The following is a 20,239-nucleotide window of genomic DNA, read 5'->3' as shown; positions in this document are numbered from 1 at the left end:
TCCAAGATGTGGGGCAGGTGTGTGAGCCCCTGCAAACGCACCCAGAGGAATGGGAAGCAGGAAGGCAGCAGCCCTCCCAAACCCCTGTGCATCCACACAGGCTCTGACAAACAGGGTGCAGGAGCAGCAGTGCTGTGGTACCTTCCAGCCTTGCCCAGCGAGATCATCTTCACAACAGTATTTCTCCACACTAAACTGAGCATCACCTTCAGCACCACTGCACGCTCTCTTCCCCTGCTTCAAAACCTTTTTTCCTTCCATTCTTTTTCAGTGTCTTTCCTCACTTTTTTTGTTGTCCAGTTTACTTCATCCAAAACACACAGAAAAGATCCTCCCAATTACTCTTTCATCTGTGTTATGTCCTTCCTACTCTAAATGGATGGTTACACCTGGAGACTTTGACCAGGACTTGCTGTCCTATGACTGCTTTAGAGGGCTCACATCTCTTCCTGCCCATTATCCTAACTGGCAACCAGCAGCCATTCCTGCTCCAGGCAAACAGACTTGCAAGGGGAAAAGATGCGAAGGGAAAGAGCAGACAAGCCCAGGAGTAAGGGACACATGGCTTTGCCACATGTTACTGAAGGTCTTTGTAAGAGGACAAGCTCCCAAGGTGACAGTGTTTTGCCCTGCTTTCAGTTTCAAGCCCACTCGGCAGGAGGAAGGGGCTCTTCCTTGTAAACCATCGTCATACTTGGGCTGGCTTCCAGTCCCGCTCGAGCCCCTTTCCTTTGTTCATCTGCAGCACTCAAATAGCTGCAGAACAATGGCCGAGTGTCGGTGTGTACACTCAGCTCTTCCTGCCCAGCCGGCCCCAGCCCCGCTGTGCACGTACCCGGTGTTGAGCAAACCATAGCTGCACAAGCACGTTTGCTGCAGTGACAAGAGCTCCCACTGGCTTGGAGTTGTTTATAAAAGAAGTGCACAGGCACCTTCTCATATTTACTCCACAAGAGCAGCCTTAGGAGAACAGGCAAGTCTTCAATGAATGTAGGATCACCCACCAGCTGCATGTAGCTGAATCCACAGTAAAACCTGGGTGTGTAAGTGGCAGACGAAGCTGGGTGCAGTTTTAAAACTGAAGAAAAGAATTACCTTTTTCCCCTTTTTTTCCCCCTGTGCTAGAACTAAGCCTTCCTAAGTCCATCAGAAAGGCCTTTCTCATACCGACCACATTAGTAAAACATATTTTCCCACACTCAGCCACTTCCCATTATCCCAGTATTCCCAAAGGCCTTTCTCTAGCAGAAGGTGAATGGATGTGTCACTGGATGTGGACATCCAGTGAACGGAAATGGTTACTAGGATGGGAGCAGGAAAGTATCACAGGAAGAAGGTGTTAAGGGTTAGAGTCATGTTACCTGTCAAGACCAAAAGAAAGAGAAAGCAAAGCCATGGCATGATGCTGAAACTTACCCCCCTTCTGAAGTATGAAAAGTGGACAAACCCTGAAGGTCATGGTGGTAACCAGGACCTGCTTGTCTCCCTTGGCTCCCATGGCTGCTTTCAGTGCTGCTTGAGCTGGCTTTCACCAGAGGTTTCTTGCTGTAGGCCCCAGCTCTGGATTCTGCTTCAATCCCATTCAGTGCTGCTCTCTGAGCAGATCTGTTCCCAGTGATTTCATGCCGGGATCCATCATATCTGTTCTCGTATGAAACAGGGGGATTTTTCGACAATTTGTATCCATGAGATATCAGAAGGTCTTCAACACTGAACATGTTGTGCTGGTTTCACTCACAGCTGTGCCATCAGAAAGCTCTTTCCAGCTGGACCCATCACTACAAAACATAACCAAAAACAATCAGAAGGCCACTTTAGACAAGAAAAGATACCTTTGATCAGCTGGTAGGCTCAGGAAGCTAGAAGTCTCATCTCCTCTACTCAGTTTTTCACTCTCTTAATAAAATAGATGAAGTAAAGTACATGCAGATGCTGATGAATCATGTGCTGTCCTTCCCTAGACAATACACCTCCCTGCACTCAGCCAAGCAGCAGATGCTGTGCTGCTGCTGCTGCTGACTCAGTCCCTTTCACTCAAGAATTCACTGGTGATTGCAGCTTTCAGGTTTCACTAATGCGACCTCAAAATAAAAACTTTGCACTGGAGGTAAGCCTACCACTGGAGCAAGTATTTCCTTAGACAACTATTTTTCTCAGTCATGGAGAGGTGTGCTCTGTATTATGTTTTAAGTTGCTGCAGGAGAAGGGGGTGGATTACAGAGCAATAAGCCTCTCCCTACAGCTCTGCATATTCCAATTAAAAAAAAATGTTCACATGAACAAGGACAAAATATGCATAAGAACAAAAACGAATTATGCAACCACATGAGAAACCCAGGTAATATCATGCAATACTCCAGTTAAACAGTCCTTTTTACAGATTACTTTCTTTTCTCCTGCATTGGTCTGCTGCAATCCTCAGCTAAAATAACAAAACCTAAGATTTCAAGTATGCTGTTTTTACAGCACACTTCCATTGCGTAATACAACTATAAACAACACGTGATGCCCACGTGTATTGTACCTCAAGGATCTGCAAGACACAGGATGGTCAAGATATTTCTTCCCCAGTGACAGCCCTCAATTCTGCACTGACTAGAGCAAAGATCCAGCAAACTGAATTAGTTGGCTGAAAACAGTCTCTATTGTCTCTACCACTCTCACAGCTTATAATGGCAATTATAGAATACCCATTCTTCCAGAGTTTTAAAATGTGTGGAAGGTAATGTTCTGTTCTGAAGGCTGTACAAAACAATGGACCCATCCTGATACATTTCTCCCTGTTTGAACTGTGTTAACAAAAGGAAGAAATTTTTAAAAGGTGGATAAAAAGGTAAAATACACAGAGATAAATTGATGTAAAATATAATGACAAGATTATTTTCCCTGCATGAAGAGTTCATTTAACACATCTAGTGAATACTTGTGTCCTCAGTAGCAGCAGGTCCACCTGAGGATCATGAGCCCTGCACTGGCAGCTGCTTAAAAGGAGACTGTCTCTGCAAAAATCATAACACAAAAGTGCATTTTATACACTGTCCCTAATGCTCTTCCTGGGCATGAAGAAAGGGAGAAGTGTGTTCACTACTGCTCACAAGGATTTACTTCAAATGGAGCAGCTACTGAGATGGCTGTTGCATGTTTATTTGTACTAAATCTCTCGGGCTACATATACACAGAAGTGGATGGGTTGGCGTGCTATATAAACCAGTTTCTGTGCTGCAGCACTCCAAGTGTTATGGCTACTTTTTGCCTATCCAGTGCCCCATCCATTTTCTGTCCCACCTTGACTCCTGGATGCTGTGCCAGCTGAGGAGCCAGTCTGGCCAGCTGCTCTGGGCCAGCCTGGTGTGCAGCTCCAGGCACCCAGGAACCCTCCAGCCACTGCCCACAGTGGCCATGGCACTCGCCCAAGGAAAGCTCACAGTGTAGAAAAACAGGCACAGTTGTTATGCAGAGCCACAATTTAACCTGGAACACTGCAAAAGTGGCTTTCCACCCTGAGAGCCTCCTGAACACCTAAACCGGTTTGTCCCTAGAGCTTAATGAATCTCCTCCCTTTTCACACATGCAACACTACACACCCTTTAAAAACAGAGAAATCAAGCTCTGTGCTGAAGATATTAGCCCCTGCTAGAACAGAACTCCAAACTCCCAGTAAGAGCTCAGAGTAGATGAGCCAGCAGTAAGTACCAGCAGGCAGAAAGCAGGGAGGAGTGGGACCCTTCCCTCATGGAAGGAAGGGAAGGCTTTGAGGGTTATTTTTGAATGCTGACCTAAAAAGCTGATTTTCCATCCACCCCCTGCCTGGACTGCGCAAGGAGCCAGGTACGAGCAGAGCAGAGGGAACAGCTGGCTGCTAGAGCTGCTCAGCTTCTAACAGGAGGAAGATCCAATGTGACTACCACAAACAGCAGAAAGCCCATCGAAGCGCTCACAGGTGCAAGGAAGAAATGTGCTTTTCCTGCTGGTAGAGGGCTGGTTTGGAGAGGAGTTTAACCCCCTCTCTGCCACCCACTGCAGCCATCAGAGAGGCAAAGATGTGTGGGTGAGAAACCTCCAGCCCATGGGGTTTACTCTGATCCTTCTTTTGGCACCAGTGGTGAGGAGCAACAAGTGAAAGTGTGCCATGAGGAACTGGTACAACTGTCTCTTCCTGCTCTGCAAACTTACCATGTGTGGAAGGGGAAACCCCATGGTGTTATGTCTGGGGGGGAGGCCCATCTGGGAGAAGGATGCTATCACCATGCCCATCACAACACCATAATGGGAACAACCAAGGGGGAGAATCCTGCTCCGTGCTCATGGCACAAGCTCAAGGAGCCAGTAGCAGTGGTGGCAGGTGACCACTAGTTGGGACATTGCCAGGACACAGCCTCAAAGGGCTGCGCAGAAGTCATGGGGAAGTAGCATCTCCTGCACTGGACCTGATCAGGGACAGGGAAGCCAGAAGTCCTGCCTGATCAAAGCTTGCAGGACATCAACCATGTCAGCACCCATCATCTGCAAGGATGCTGGCCAGCTTTCTGAATCTGGCTAGAGTTCTGGGACACTCACCCCACCCTCCCTTAGATAAATAAACCTAAAAAAATAAAATCAAAGTAATTGGATTGGCAGGAGTAACAAAACCATTGCTGCGGCATTCTATGTAAATAATCTGTCAGTCTGGACCGCAGAGTAAAGGCTGTGCAGAGCTTCTAATTTGAGGGAAGATCAACAACGCTGCAAAACAGTTTGTTTTTCCAGCCCTCATTTGTTTTGTTTGCCAATGACATCAGTGCTTTCTGATAGGGTTTGCTTCCTGAGGATGCCTGCTATCTTGCCAGTGTTTCCGACTTGTCCCCGGCAGCCGGTACAACTCTGCAATACGTTGGAAACAGGGGCCAAGCCTTTCTCTGGAAACTTCTCAACAGCACTCTCAGATGCATAGAAACAAGTGTGAATGGCGGAAATCAGCATCAGCCCCCATGTAGACAGACACAATGGAGACCCACAGCCTGGGCGAGCAGAACACAATGGGATCACCAGATGGAAACGTCATCAGAGCACCTCACCTTGGGGTGCTCATTCCATGAGCACGGACCTCACCTCCGGCCTGAGAAAAGCCCAACGCACTCCTGAAAAACACCCTGAAGAAATTTGGTGCTAGTTTCCTCTGAGCTGCTTCTGGAACTCATTCTCAGTGGGGGAAACACATTGTTTTCTATTTATGATCTGCTTTTGTCTGTAGCTGTTTTCAGTGGCAGAGGTTCCCAAGCCTTGTTATTTCGGGGGGATACCACCTCCATCTGTGTGATGACCAGTACTAGTGATGATGAATGCCAACACCCGCAGCAATGGCAGAAGCAGGTTTTACCTCTTGCTCTGAAATGGCTTGCATGGCATTGAACGCTCCCTTCATGGTGCTCTGAGCAGCCCTTTGGCAGGCTCCTTCCTTTAGCCCAAGTTCCCCAGAGTGTCCTCAGCCTCATATTGGGTGGGAGACCAGAAGTGACAGAGGATTTGGTCCCGGCTGCCCTCTGTAACATCTCTCCTGCCCTCCACTACTTGAAACGTAGGGGACCAGGTGGGAAGGTGGTAACCCTTCAACTGGCTGAATACAACCCCTGAAGTCCTTCTTGAGCATGATTTTCCCTCCCACCTCTGCAGAACTATTTATAACAATAATACAAATGATTTTGTACAACTTTCAAGAAAACAAAACATTGAAGGAACATGATTCATACTGCAAAATGAAGCATACAGCATTAAGAATTGCTAAAATCAAGGACACACAATTTGCTGCAGTCTCTAATTACATGGCTTGAGGCTACTGAATTCTGCAGGACTCTGGCCTCCATTGGTGTGCAGCCCAGGTGATGGTAATTCTTCCTGGGCTGTCTCTACAGCAGCTATTCAAACACTGCTCTGAAGATATAGCTACTAACAGGCATCTGAATTACAAAGAGTATTATCTAGATGGGTCACACATTAAACTAGCTTATCTTCACTCACGTCTGGGTGACATTATTCCCATTTCATATCAGACATGTGCCAGACAGAATATTTATGCAGACAGACTAAAGTGAAACAACCCTCTCCACTCTAGGCACCCAGTCTGAAGTGCTTACAACCCGATTTTTTTTTTAAGGACTCAGCTTTAAAAGTGAATTAGGTACATTCAAAGCAACTGCTGCAAGAACCTAGTGCTTCTGCACATGAACCTAATGGGACAAGCCAAAAAAATTGGTTGCAGTAATTTTTGTACTGTGCTTTCCTCCATCCCTCTGTCCATCTAATTCAATACCAACACTTTTGTCCAGGAAGTCCCATATCCCCCCACCCCTGTTAACTCCTCACCATCATGTACCCCAGTGCTTTCATTTCCCTCTTCCATACTCACCAATCCTTCTTGCTGTCTTCGCCTCTCCTCCAGGATCCCTTCTCTGCCCTCCTGTCTCCTGGTTCCACCAGCTGAGTAACTCTTCCCACACAGCCCCCCACTGTGGCAGTCAGCACGTCCTTCCTCCCTCACAGCTTCAGGCCAGTCCTCAGTTTGCATCCATCACCCCAATTTCTTCCTTCCCCTCCTGATGAACATCAACTGTCCTGCCTACACTTCCAGCAGAAGAACCTCTGCACCTGCTCTCTGCTCCCAGATTTGAGACCCCATCTCACCTATACCTGGAAGAAGCAGGAGCTGTCATTACAGGGATGATCCCACTCCAGCAGCACAGCCCTGGGCTGGGGCTACACAGTCGTGCTCTGCTGGCACATCCCTTGGAGCAGCGAGGGCACGAGCACAGGGCTAGGTCACCAGCAGGCAGCACCAGAGGCTGGGATGTGCTGATGGATGGGGAGAAAAGTCTTCAGAAAACGGAGTCACTCAAAACAGAGATGAGAACACGCACAGATGTCTCCAAGCCTTGTCACCATAGATCCTGTTCTTGAACATGATGGCACTGCAGCTCTTAATCAAAAAGCTGAAAGATTTATTTGCTTTCCCCTTTCTAATGCGGGGAAAACAACATTCCTACTCTCCTCCCCTCTAGTTTTTCTTGGAAATGGTTGAATTGGTTTAGCTGACAATATTAAAATAAACCTAGCCTGAGAGAGAGACACAACCTGAAAGTCTCAGATCAAGTGATAAAAGCCTGACAGACTAGAGCAATGGAAAACAGGTTCTTATGGTTGTTTCAATACTGGATGGTGCTACTTGCTCTGTCTAAATATAACCCTGAGCTATATCCCGGGAGAATATCTAAGGCTTTGGACATTCTAATTGGTCCTGTTTTCTCACTCTGGCTTTGCGTGTGTGCATATAAAACAGCCTATCAAAAGCACATTAAACAAGGTTTTTACCTTGCTAATTTCATATTTTGCAGGACAATAAAGTCAGATGGGACTGTAACTAGCAGGCTGCAGTGGTGTTGTGCATGCAGCCACCCCAGAATGCCATGCCTCTGCCCTCTGCTACAGAAACAACCAGCACCACATCCACTGACTTGCAGAGACATGCTCCATTGGGAAAGATAAAATTAATGTGTTTGAAGAGCCTTCAACAATAATGTTCACTATGATCAAATGTTAGCTATTTAACGCAAAGATACTCTAGAACACAGGAGAAAGAGATTGGAGAACATTAATGCAAGTTGGATGTATCCAGCTCGGTGTGGCTTAATTAAGCATAGGCTAGGAGTAAGGAAGGAGTAGGGAACTAGTCAGGGCTGCCTCCTGGCCATGAGTAAACACCTTCTAGAAATTCTCAAAGGATGAATGAAGGGCAAACATATTATCTAACTTCAAACAGAAGGGGGAAGGAGACAGATCTGAGGTATCATAGACCAAACAGCCTTGCTTTGATATCAAATCAGACAAATTATTATTCAATTCCCTTGTAAATACTTATAACAAGTGTTGATTTATCATGGAGCAGGAGGGAGCAATGTGCGATCCAAGACGAATTTCCATCTCCCTGCTTGCCGCCTTGCACTGCAGCTGCATCCACTCCCACAAGATAAAGCCATGAGAAAACAGAAAATACAGACTTGTCAAGAACAAATTAAGCCTAATCTATTTAATTTTTTTCTTTGACGGAGCTGGGAGCGTAGTGACTAGGGAGGAAAAAACAGCACAAGTCACACGTTGGAATGAGGAAAGCCTTGATGAATGTATACGATAGTCTTATATGCAAACCAGGCGAATACAATTGAGGTATAATTTACTGTGGGCAGGCATACAAATGCTTCAAATCTGTGCTCAAGGAACAGTAGCAAGTCCAATGGCAACCTGAAAAGACACATAAGGGCTGTGCCTGGGGTCTTGTTCTACTCATTATTTCCATTAATGACTTGTAAATTAGGAGGAAGATTACAATTACAAATCTCTAGGGAATGCTGTGAGCATTTTCAGGGATTAAAATTAGAATAAAATCTTAATAAATCAAAGACTCAGTCTGAAATGAATGATTGAGATTCAATACAGGCAGGTGTAAAAAAACATGTTGAAGAAGAAGGATGTCATGCAAAACAAAAAGGAGCAGTACAGCAAAAGAGTCTCTGGGGCTATAGTCACAAAGAGGGATGACATGATTTGACTCAATGATCTTAGAGAGCTTTTCCAAGTTTAACAATTCTATGGTTTCATGACAAGAGCAGTGCAGGGCTTGGTAGACAGGTGAATAAGCTTGAAGATATATCAAGAGGAGCATCACACATCAGGCTCTTTACTCCTCTCAGCCCTATATCCAGTTTGTGCCCTACCTCAAGCAAGATGCGCACAGGAATGATAAAAAATTTAGCCAAGTGTGACCCCTAGAGAAGAGGGTACAAGAAGTGGGCTTGTTTAGTTGGAAGAAAAGTGTGGAGGAATGAGGGTGAGAGAAAGAGAGACGATAACAAGTTTTAAATATGTCAGGCTGCTAAAAGGCTGTGATAATCTTCTCCTACTCCCTGCAGAAGTGGATAACCAAAGGGACCGACTTAGGAAGCAGCAAGAGTCATTTAGATTAGATATTAAAAGGAGCTGTCTAGCCATAATGATAGTTATTGACTGTTTATGCTGGCAGGGTGTGAATCAATACAGGTTTTCAAGAACAGACTCAATGAATATCTATCAGAAATGGTGCAGATGAAGCAATCCTGCCTCAGAAACAAGGGATTTGGGATGGAAACCAAACTCTGTAATATTCTTCCTCTACCTTTCCCCCAAAAAATGTCTTGTTGGCATGCTCCACACATTTCAAAACTCTTTCCCACAAATCTCTCAGTGCTACAAATAGCCACCTCACCTCAAATACAACGTGACCTTCCCCTCTATCCCCAGCCACCTGCTACAACTCTCCTTGCACCCTCCTTTCCTGACATCTCTGCATTGCAGGGAAGAGTGAGGGGGCTGCTCAGGGAGAGCAGGTCTGGCACAGGGGTAGGAAAAGAAACTTTGCTTCTCCTCCAGGGATGGGAGGGACAGGGAGGCTGAAACACAAAATGCACACCACGGGTTGAAGGCTCCTGAGCAGAGAAGAGGCAGCAGATGAGCAGAGGGACCAGAATGGGGTCCTGCCCAAAGGACTCTGATCACACCATTGATACCCACCAGGCAAAGCTTCAATAAACTTCCCATTGCAGCCAATGCTGTACTGAAGGCTTCAAAGCTGCTAGTGCTACATGCATAATCATCTCTGCAGACTACATGAGAGCAAGACGTGCCAAAGTCTTTGCTGGAAGATAAGCCAACTTTATGTTGGTTCTGCGTGTCTTCCCAGGCCAGTCCCTCCCATTCACCTCAAAGAAATTAAAAAGAAATATGTGAATTTTTGTGTTCAACTCTCATTACCTGCAGGCAGGAGAGTTCACATTTTTTCTCTAACACAGAGGTTCACAGACAGCGAAAATTACAGCTCACATCCTCTTTGCATTCTTTGAGCAAAAAGACCTCACTGAAATCCTGGAGGAACTGTGCCAGAGAACAAACTAATGATACAATGTGTCTCCAATAAAATTAGGAAGTGGGAAGGATGAGAGGAACAAGTCTTGAAGAGTTTATTTAACTCTCAGAAGGTAGTTATTCCTGTCTTGTATCTCACCGGTGCAGATGCCTCTGCAAACCCACCATGGCATGAGAGAGAGCGCACAGCATCTCCTGGGGCAGATCTTGACGAGTGACGGCTGCTCTTCAGGTGCTGCTGTTTGTTAGGCGTTTTCAGACTCTGCTTTCTCACATTCACCAAGAAAAAATGGTACAGAAAGAGATTATTTTTTTAAGTAATGTGGGTGTTTGAGTATTGGGTTCACACAATGCTGACTATAATGTCTGACTATGCATGGATGGGAGCTGGTATCTGAAATAGGTTTGATTTTTAAATTTGCCATGGACCAATCCAGGCCTGACTGAGCACTGATAGGCTGAGGCTCTTCAGCATCCAAAGAGATGTAAGCACATAACAGGGAGAGAGGATATGTCCAAGCATGCACAGATACCACTGTTTGTATTAGCTGGTTTTCAAAATGTCAACAGCTGGCTTTCACTGATGATAGACCAGCACATTAGTCCACTGAAATTGGCCCAGATTTTTTTCAGAGAAGGAGCAATTGTTAAAGAGCACTCACTGATGCTCTGTGCTCCAGATATAACCAGTCCTTACACCCATTGGCAGCATATGGTGTATTTCCTCAAATGACAGCTTTTGTCTGTCACAACAGGAGAGCAAAATAGTACATTTATTACACGAAGTGTAATTAGTCAACTCTTTGCCTCCCAAAAAGGAACTGCAGAAGAGAATGTTTTTAAGGACTCAGATTAATGTTGCCATGCTGTTTACAGTTTTGTATACATTTATTACACGAAGTGTAATTAGTCAACTCTTTGCCTCCTAAAAAGGAACTGCAGAAGAGAATGATTTTAGGACTCAGATTAATGTTTCCATGCTGTTTACAGTTTTGTCTGGAGCAGTTCACACTGACAGAACAAAGCACAGGGAATCACATTTGTTGCTCACATCTTAAATCAAGATATTATGGGCTAATCATCCCACCTAAAATACCTATGGGCAAAGTCCTAATAAGCTACTCCCACATCAGAACTTCATGAATAAGCATTATTTTTTGTATTTTTTAATAGAAAAAACTCTCCATCTGTACAAGACAAAACAAAAAAAAAAGGAAAAAAGGATCTCAATAACTGTATTAAATCTGTCAAAGCAAAAATTTTTAATAAGGGATCTATCACATGGCTGAACTTCTTTGAGGTGACAGTGACATGACTTATAGAGCCTGGGCTCTGTGATCAAAAGGATTACACACATTAGCATCCTACTAATCACAGCAGGACAGGCCGGCCCATCAGGCCAGGACTCACGGAGGAGGGATCCATAAACAAACACTTTCTCCTGCTCACAAATGTGGCTGGGAGCAAAAGCATTCCAAGGTTGGTGTGGTCCCCTTCTTTCAAAGAGATAAGGATTGTGTCTTCTGGAGTAAATAAATTCTCAGTACAGTCTTACACATCTGTTTGTTTACTCATTTTCGGACACCACCATCCTCTCCTGTGTGTTACACCCCTTAAATTACCCTTGTACATATAATCAAATGCCCTCTCTTCCGGACTGACCCTCTGCTTCTTCCTGTATTACAGACGCCTTTGATCTTTCTTTCTTGGATCTGTGTGTCCTGACTGGTAGTCTCAGCAGGATTTCCCCCTGACCCCTCGCTCCACCAGAAAATAAATGTCAAAGTGGCGTTTTCATGCACTAGCATAGAAAAAAACTAGACAGATGCTTGAGAAGGCTACACACAATCAATGTTGTGCTGCTCAAGAACTGTGTGTGCCCACCAGTAAGGTAAGCCCAGGCTGGTGAAGGGTGACACACTTCCTGAGCACAGATAAGCCCCCTGGACCAACAAGGTGAGCAGTCATCATCACAAGGGGAAGATGGACCATCCTGAAATTTCAGAAACAGCTGTTCATTTTTCTCCCCTTCATCACGCTCTTAGTGACTTGCAGGGTGCTATGAACATTTTCTAAAAGCAGAACCCAGCCTTTAACTTTTTTTTTCAACTATCTCAGATTTTTTCCCTTGCCTCACCATTTGAGACAGTCCAAGTTATGGCTGACAAATTCCATTAATATCCTAACTTTAATACCCTTAGGCAAAGAGGCTCCTCCTGCGGCTTTTCATTTGCTGCAGGCACTGCCAGCACCAGAAGAACTGAGGGTTATTTCTAGGTAAATGTGAAAAGATGCCATCAGTTCACACAGAGACCTTAACAATCACATCAGGACTGCTGAAAGGCTGACCAACCCCTTCCTTCACTGCTGGAACTGGTGAGTAAGTTTCCCCAGTAAGCCCAAGCCCACTTGCCCTTGCAACAAAGCACAATAACAAGATTGCAGAAAGCAAGATAACCCTTCCACTCAAGGATTAGAAAAGAACATCTGTTAAAAAACAAATAAACTGGTGTAATGGCTTCAGCAAGAGACCCAGAGGATTTTAGAGATGTAGCTTGTAGCTTGGTCAACACATTGTGAACGGCAAATTACAAGAGAACAATTGTTTCATACCAAGCTCTCCCACCCCTGAACTCCCTCAAGGTTAATTAGGATGGCCTCTGGCCAAATTAATTAGAGGAGAAGATTTGGGCAGGACTTTGCTATGCACTCGTAACTAGTTCCAAGGTGACCAAGAAGTTCAGAAATGCCTCACCTTCCAAGCAGAGCTTGCTTGGCAAAAAACAAGCTCACATGTGCCATGTCATTCTTCTGACAATCAGGAGAAACACTTAAAAGTCGTGTTCCCCTAACTAACAGCTAACGTAGAAGAACTTTCTGCATCCTTCCCACTGAACAATATGCCCTTGTTTATTTTCTGTGTGCTTTTTAGGTCATAAGAGGCCAGTGAAGTTATGCATCTAAAGAACAATATAGTACTGTAATATGCCAGTTGATACACACAGCCTGGCAGACCCTGAAAGATCCGTCTTTTCCAAGAGCTGGCAAATACATGTTGCAGCATGGAGAAATACTTAACATCACCATAGGAAGGGAGGATGCAGAGGGGCCCAGCCTTTGAAATGACAGACTAAATTGGTATTTTAGTTGGTATTCTAATGTGCCCTGATGGCACAGCTTAGAGATGATCCTGCCTTGAGGGGCACAGCCATGCCTAGCTTCTCTACCCCACGGCAGCAGTCTGCCTCAACTTCCTCCTGCTCCTGCAGCTCAAAGCATCCTTGGAAAAGGGGATAGCTGGCAGGATCACACTTTTTACTCCAAGTGGTAACATCGTGAGTGGTAGAACTGCACAGCATAGTAGGGTAGGGCAGATCTAGCCTCTGTGATTACAAACCAAGTGCTGGCACAAATTAAGGCTCTGCAAGTGACTGCATCTCTGATCTGCAGAGCCCTTCTCTGTCATTAATCTGATATTGTTTAGTTTGAAGCCGGAAGGTTGCTATTTTCCATGTGTCTGTTACCCACAAAAAGCAACAGCCATTCTGGGCAGAATCGGAACTTCTGAAGTAACAATGAGAAACTGCTTCAGCTCACGCAAAGAAGTGCAGCTGAATACTTTTCAGCAGGACACAATTCTCATTGTCACTAGCCAAGATTTAATGTCTTGACTCTGTGAATCAGACTGACTACTTAGAACAGTTACATCGTGTGTTCACTTAAAGACAGGGGCTGGAGTAACTTAACGTGTAGAGCCCACGCCAATAAAAAGCCATTATTCTCAACTCTTGACCCAAAAAAAGAAAAGGAAAAAAAAATGGAAAAAAAAGGGAAAAGAACCCAAACAACCACCCATCCTTAATAGATGCAAGAGTCCTTTGGCATAGATCCAGTGACAGACTAAGGCCATGATTTGCAATTCTGAGGCAATTATGAAATGACATAACAGCACAGATCTCCTTCTGACAGAACAGCTGGGGTTTTGTCTCCTTTGCAACAGGACACGGTGTAAAACAACCACCAGAAAGTAAAATAACCTAAACAGCAATTTAACTACTGTGTAAATATCGGAGTACAGATAAACACCAAGAGCGACGGCACTCGGTGTTTCAGACCTGGCGGCACATCCTCTCGGGTCGCTGGGAGCCGGCACGGAGCCGCAGCCGGAGCGCCGGTCCCGGGCGCAGGGGACCACAGCGCCCGGCGGTGAATGAAGGGGAGCGGCTCCAGCGAGCGGCACCGACCAACTTCCCTGGGACCTGGGCTCAGGGAGAGCTCCCGGAGGGATGCCGGCAGAGAGCCCCGCCAGAGAAGGCGGTCACGGGGGGAGAGATGAACGAGCAGGTGCAAAGGATGAGAACCCGAGGGATGTGCCCCCCACTGCCGCGAACTGCCGTCCGCTCCGGGACACCTCCGAGCGCTGCCGTCCTTCCCCTCCCCGCCTCCTCCAGCCGCCCGCCGCCCCGGCCCCGGCCCGCCGCACTCACCGCTCCGGGCGGCCGCGCAGCACCCGCGGCTGGCGGCGGCCCGGCCCGGCCCGGCCCGGAGCGGTGAGTGCGGCCCCACGGGGCGGCGGCTCCGCGGGCGCTGCGGGAGGCGGTGTGTTCGCTCCGGAAAGTTGAACGGGCCCGACCTGCCCTCTCTCTCTCTCTCTCTCTCTCACAGATGAGCACAACTCATGGCTCAGCTGAGATGAACGATGTCAACTTTCTCAGCACAGGGAAAATCTGCAGCAGGGAAGAAGGTCTACCGAGGATGGAGAGGGACACCAGCCGACCTTTCCAAAACTTGCTGTTCCTGCTGGCACCTGGCCATGCCCCCAAAGGCCTTGTCTTCTACATGGTTTTCAAACGTTTTTAAAGCATTGTTGGTTGCCTGCTTCCCCACCTTTCCCCTCCCCATGATCTATTCAGCCTCTAGAAACAGGTGAATAATTTGCAAATCTCTTTTGGTTTAATGACACTCTCAAAAAGAAAAGTATGTTTGTGAATCATTTACTTTAGTAATTGGTTGGGCCCATCAACTGCTTGCCCTGTCTTAATTGACTTTTACCCCAGGCTATCAAAGCGCTTTTTACACATGTTCATAAATTGAGTCCTATTCAATATGTGCTCTAGTTAATAGTGAGAAAACAAGGGCAGTAAAGTTACATGATGAGTCCAAGGTCACGGCAGAAGTCTGCAGGAGAGCCCAGAACTGAATACAGGTTTCCTGGTGCCCCGGTTTCCCAGGGCTCTGGGAGTAATTGTCATTGACCTGCTTTTCTGTGGACATCTTTTGTCTTCCAGCAGCGCTGCTGACACATGATGCAGCCACCAAAGACAATGCCACCAGCAGCAGGGGGACCTTCAGCAAGACCCCTTGCACCCTGTCCCTGCAGGGTACCTGTGAAGTTCTTTGTTGCTTTGCTGGTTGGGAAACCCCTGTATTTTCCTGTGGTGAAGTCTTGTAGCTGACACAGTAGTCTGTCAGTGGAAGGTTTAAGTTTTGTCACAGAGCAGCTTCATGTGGGTGTGACAATAGCAAGGGTTTCCATCAATAGCAAGGAAGCCGTGCTGCTACAACTTGCAGTTTATTATTTAAATATCTTGACTCTTGACAGGAAAATTGGGAGTTCTGGGTTTTTTAAATAGTTGTCTCCTCTGTGTTGTCAGAAAAAAAATTCCAGAATTATTTTCTCGTCTGCATGGCTGCAGCTCTGAGCTGTTTGTTCTCCTTGGTTGTAGAATACAGTCCTGTTTAAATCCCTTCTTCCCAAGACAAAAGCCTTTGCTCTGGCTGGGTAGTCATGGTGTGCCACTTGGAGCAGGTCCTTGTTCCTGGAGCTCATGACTCTCTATCGGGAAAGCTGCTTTGGCCCTGGATTTAGGGAATGGGAAGAGGTGGGGAGGGAGGGAACAGGCTGAACCATTCCACTGGACCATTTGAAATGGGACCATTTACCGAAAGATGTCAGAGTGAAGGGACATCTTTTGTCTTCATGATGTCACAGCCTGTAGAGATCATGATAAAAGCACAGAGGACAGCGCATCTCAGACCTGCCTCTCTGCACCTGGGGCTAATTTTTGCTACATCTCTTCTGAGAACATTTTGTGAGCTGAAAAGGGAGGTGCAGTCCTTGGAAGAAGGCACTCCTGCAGATTTGTCTGGAGTCCTGCAGTCACTGAAGATTTCCCCCAAGTAAAGTCAAAGGACCTTGAAGTTAGGAAAAAAACAGAGGAAAAGATCCTAAAAAAAGAAAACCGTGCCCATGCTGCTAGGTCTTCTGTTGCAGAGAAAAAACTGAAAACGTGAGCTGAACATAGCTCCACAGTCAGACACCAGAAAGCAAACATGGTTTTTGGGACATTAGAAAGGATGCCTTAGGCTGGATTCACAATTAACAACAAATGATGGCTGGCAGCCCCAATTAATGTCCAAGGGGGATTGCCCAGAGGGTTGGTGTAATACGTTAGTCTGTGATTTGGGAAGTCTGAGGGCTGAGCTTCTCAGCATCAGTGCAGCTGCCAGGGACTCCCTTTGCTCCTGCAGCACCTTGCCCTCTGCCTGTTAGAGAACTAGTTCTTTGGGCAGATGTTGCTTCTTGTTGTGCCTTTGCCCGGTGCTCAGATCAGCAGGGTTGTGGTCTCAGGTTGCTACTGCAGTGCAGACTGTGACTGCCACAAGGGCAAAGATGAAGGAAAGCAGAGGAGGCCAGAAAGCAATTCTGCCTTTTGATGGTCAATGTGCAAACTGATGGAGCATTTCTCCCTGCAAAGTCCTGCAGTCCCCACAGTCCTGCAGCTGCCTCAGGAGATCTCCTCTCCTGCCTCTTTCCAGAGAAGTGGTCCATAGTCAGACATTCTTGAGTTTAGAGCTTCATCCTTAAAAGGCTAAAAGAACTAAGTGTGGCTGAGAGAGAAGCATACAAATGGAGTTTGCAGAAGAGAAAAGAGCACTAAAGCCACTCACTGTCCTGCCATGTAGGACTCCTGAGATGGGTAAAAATCAATGTGATGGGGCAGGGTGACTCAATGGGGCAACAGAGAAGAGAACCATTATTGTCCCACTGCAAGCAGAAGGGCAAAGAAAACATGGATAAAGAGCTGTGTGTGCAAAGTTGGGTATCTGGACAGGAGCACAGTGGGGCTGCATGAACCCAGCAAGCACTAGAGCATCCCTGTGTCACAGCAGGCAGCTCAGATCAGGATCCTGCGGGACATGGTAGAGCAGGTCTGCATGCCTGGGCAAGCAGGGAACCAGGACCTGGTTCCTCAGGAGATGAAGAGCAGCGCCTGCAAGTCTGGCCTGCAAGTGGCCATTATGGACAGAAATTGTGGAAAACAGAAACACACAAACATGAGCAAGACAGGCCAGATGGGGGAAATACAGATGAATTAATTTAGAGGGAAGGGAAAAGGAAAAACACAGAGACATGCTGCACACCAGCCAACTCTTCAGCAACAGCACTGCAGCGTGTCATCACTGTGCCAAGTGAATGGGAAGTTGTGCTCTGCTCACTGCATGTTATTGCTGCTTTATGCCTTTATAATTCTCCCTGGCCTCAAAACCTCCCTGACTGGGAGGTTTTATGTTTATGTTTTATGTCCCATCAGCAGTGTTGCTGCTCAGGATCAGAACTTTCCTGCCATTCCTACAGAATTTGTCGTGGGCTTGGAGTCTCGTTTCTGGAGGTGATCATTCATCAGTGCTTTTTACAGTGAAATCAAGCATACTTTTTCATAATTTGGTGGGGTTTGAAGTGATTAGATGCATTAATTTCTCCCCAAAAGACTGTAACAGGTTTTGTCTTAGATCCAGTTGCTGGGAAAATATTTAGGAACACATGCTGAAATCACCACATACCTGAAGTTTACCATAACTAACTAGTCACAGATGTGCTATTAAATCCCTGGTTATTTTTTCCTCTTGTCCATCCTATATGGCATGTTACAGCCATAAGATATTAAACGTAGAACAGCTGCTAGTCAAAACCAAAATAGCTATTACCTTTTTGCAAGAAAAAAATTCGCATTGCCCATCTCGACAGTAATCACTTGTTTATACAATTGGCGCCTCTTTTTAGCTTGGAACAGAGAAACTTCAGATATTTTATTGCTACATCAAGGAAAACACTAAGCATTGCTGTGGAAAATGGAGGTTTTCATTTGCCAGTTCTCTAGTGCTTCTTTAGCTATACTTTGACTTGGTATTCAGGGGTCCTTTTCTTGAACTGCTTTATTGCTTCCTAGGCATCCCAAAAGAGCAGAAGGGGTGGGTGTGTATTGAATAGAGGGAAATAGTTCATGGTGTCAGATGGTGACCATTCTGCAAAGATGATTTAGTTCACAGCAATTGCTGTCTGTGCAAGGCGTTGGGCCACAGGCTGCTGGGGAGCAGAAATAGCACACTGGTGGAGAGTATTTTCCTTTAAGTGCAAGGACTAAGCTATCATGTCTGTCAGATGTACCTTGAAGTCCTAAAGTATGACACACATAAGTGTGCTGGAGGGAGGAAAAAAATGGGGGCAAAAAGCTAAAAATAACAGACAGTTAACACGGAGGAAGCGTACACCCATATCGTGTGAGTTCCTGAACATTGTGAAGACTGACGAAAAGGCTGAGGGGTGTGGCACACAAATTACCCTGCAGAATTTAGCTGGTTTACATTTGGGAAAATTAGGTAGTGCTTCCAAAACTTTTGAAGTGCTAAATATTGTTAAAACAATCCTTACAGCTCTTTCATTCAAGGACTTGGCTCAGGGTACTCAGAAAATAACTAATGAGTTTCTCATCATAACACCCAAGAGAAATGGGAAGTTATCACAGTAATTGCCCCTGTCACCCAGCTGAGGAACAGAACAGTTAAGCCTTGTTTTTCAGGGGTGTTTCTTGACCAAAATATTTGTACAATCATTCAGCTGAAAAGCTCTTGAGAAGGATTAGAAGCTCCAGCTGGCCTCTCAGGAAGGTGTTGAGGGGAGGAAGAGTAGGGGAAGATAAAAGGAGAGAAGTTATGCAGTAGCAAGGCATGTTGGTGTTGGATCTATCCTACTTTTCTTAGTTTAAAATTTGCATGCTTTCTACTTCAGAGAAGACTAATTCCTACATTCACTTAATAATGTACTATAGATTTGACAGTATATATTCATTATGTACCAGGGTACAGAGTGGTACAGTACAGATGTTATGGCAGCTCCATCCATCTCCATGAAGCCACACATGGAGGCTCAGCTGTGACAGCCACACTGGCCTTCCTGCAAGAGATGTGAGCTTCACTTGATAAGGAGAGAAGACCTACGGACACTGGGAAGTGAGACATGTGCAGCTGGGAAAAGGTCTTTTTCCAAGTACACATTTTAGCTTGATTTCTGTAAGAAGAAGAAATTAGTAGGAGCTGTGGATCTCATTAACATCATTGTGCAGACTAGAGCATGAGGAAAACAGACTTCAAATGAGCTGAAAGAAGAGCAGCCTTTGGTCAGAACTCATGAGTTACCACGATGTGTTGATGATGCCTGTGGAAATGCCCACCTCACTTTAAGTTGTGAGTGCTCAGCAGCCACCGGGTCATGTCCAGTGTAAGTCTAGTCAAGCAGTGGGTTCCACCCTGTCCTCCCATCAAACATCTGGCTACAGCTCAGCACCATCCTGCTGTGACTCCAGATTCACTCTGTCAAGTTCAGATACTGACCTGTTGGGGTTACAGTGAAGACAGAAAATAAACTGAGATTGCCCACAGGCTTTAGCTAAAAATTCTTTGCCTTTTTCATTAAATAAATTTCAAATTTACTTGGGGAAAAAGAAAAGAATCAACTTCATTTTCAAAACAGCTGCAATAATATTCTTACTAATACAGATAGTTTAACTTGCAAATACATAATGGGTGCTGAGCAGGTCTTTATTTGGGGGAAGAGACTCTGAAATAGTGGAGAACCTAGGGGAGGAGAAGCACAAGGGCCAGCGTGATAAAGGTATGTGAAGTAATGTAGAAACCAGAGAGGTCTTTTGGGAATGTGTCCTCCCTTTCCTGAACATATATGTATAAACAATAAGCTGGAAAATGGCAAATACAATACAGATAAAATCATTCTTATTTATCTACACTGATATGTCTAGGCTATTAAGAGGCAACTGAAAACCTGGGGTTTATTAGAAACAAAAGAAAATATAAACTGATGGCAGAAGAACCTATAGCTACAGCAGTAAATATCAAGAAATAGTCTGGAAAGCTTTTAGTCTTCAAAACTTTGGTCAGACTGTAATTATTAGGAAGATAAAGGAAATCTGCCTTGGAGCAGGTTACTCCCTTCTCCCAAGCCCAGTCACTGCCATAC

General features: G+C 45.6%; 1 protein-coding gene across 6 annotated transcripts in view; it reads right to left on the bottom strand.

Moving 5' to 3' along the window:
* The window catches only part of JCAD (junctional cadherin 5 associated), a 28,900-nt gene extending 14,441 nt beyond the window's left edge, over nt 1-14,459 (bottom strand). Inside the window, exons 1-3 of one of the 6 annotated variants that reach the window (XM_041408782.1) lie at nt 14,412-14,429; nt 10,090-10,186; nt 1,417-1,778 (exon numbers count right to left, since the gene is read on the bottom strand). In XM_041408782.1, the coding sequence (XP_041264716.1) occupies nt 1,417-1,718 (302 nt within the window). In that variant the 5' untranslated portion in view covers nt 1,719-1,778; nt 10,090-10,186; nt 14,412-14,429. Of the gene's footprint in view, nt 1-1,416; nt 1,779-9,573; nt 9,762-10,063; nt 10,194-14,411 lie in introns of those variants that run through there. The other 5 variants (XM_041408788.1, XM_041408784.1, XM_041408783.1 and 2 more) reach the window with 5 other exon arrangements.
* Nucleotides 14,460-20,239: the final 5,780 nt, after the last annotated feature.

This window comes from Onychostruthus taczanowskii, unplaced genomic scaffold (assembly GCF_017590055.1).
Source record: "Onychostruthus taczanowskii isolate IOZ18803 unplaced genomic scaffold, ASM1759005v1 scaffold3, whole genome shotgun sequence".
NCBI classification, from domain to species: domain Eukaryota; kingdom Metazoa; phylum Chordata; class Aves; order Passeriformes; family Passeridae; genus Onychostruthus; species Onychostruthus taczanowskii.
Note: the sequence above shows the minus strand (reverse complement) of the source record. Positions and strands in the feature narration are given on the sequence as shown.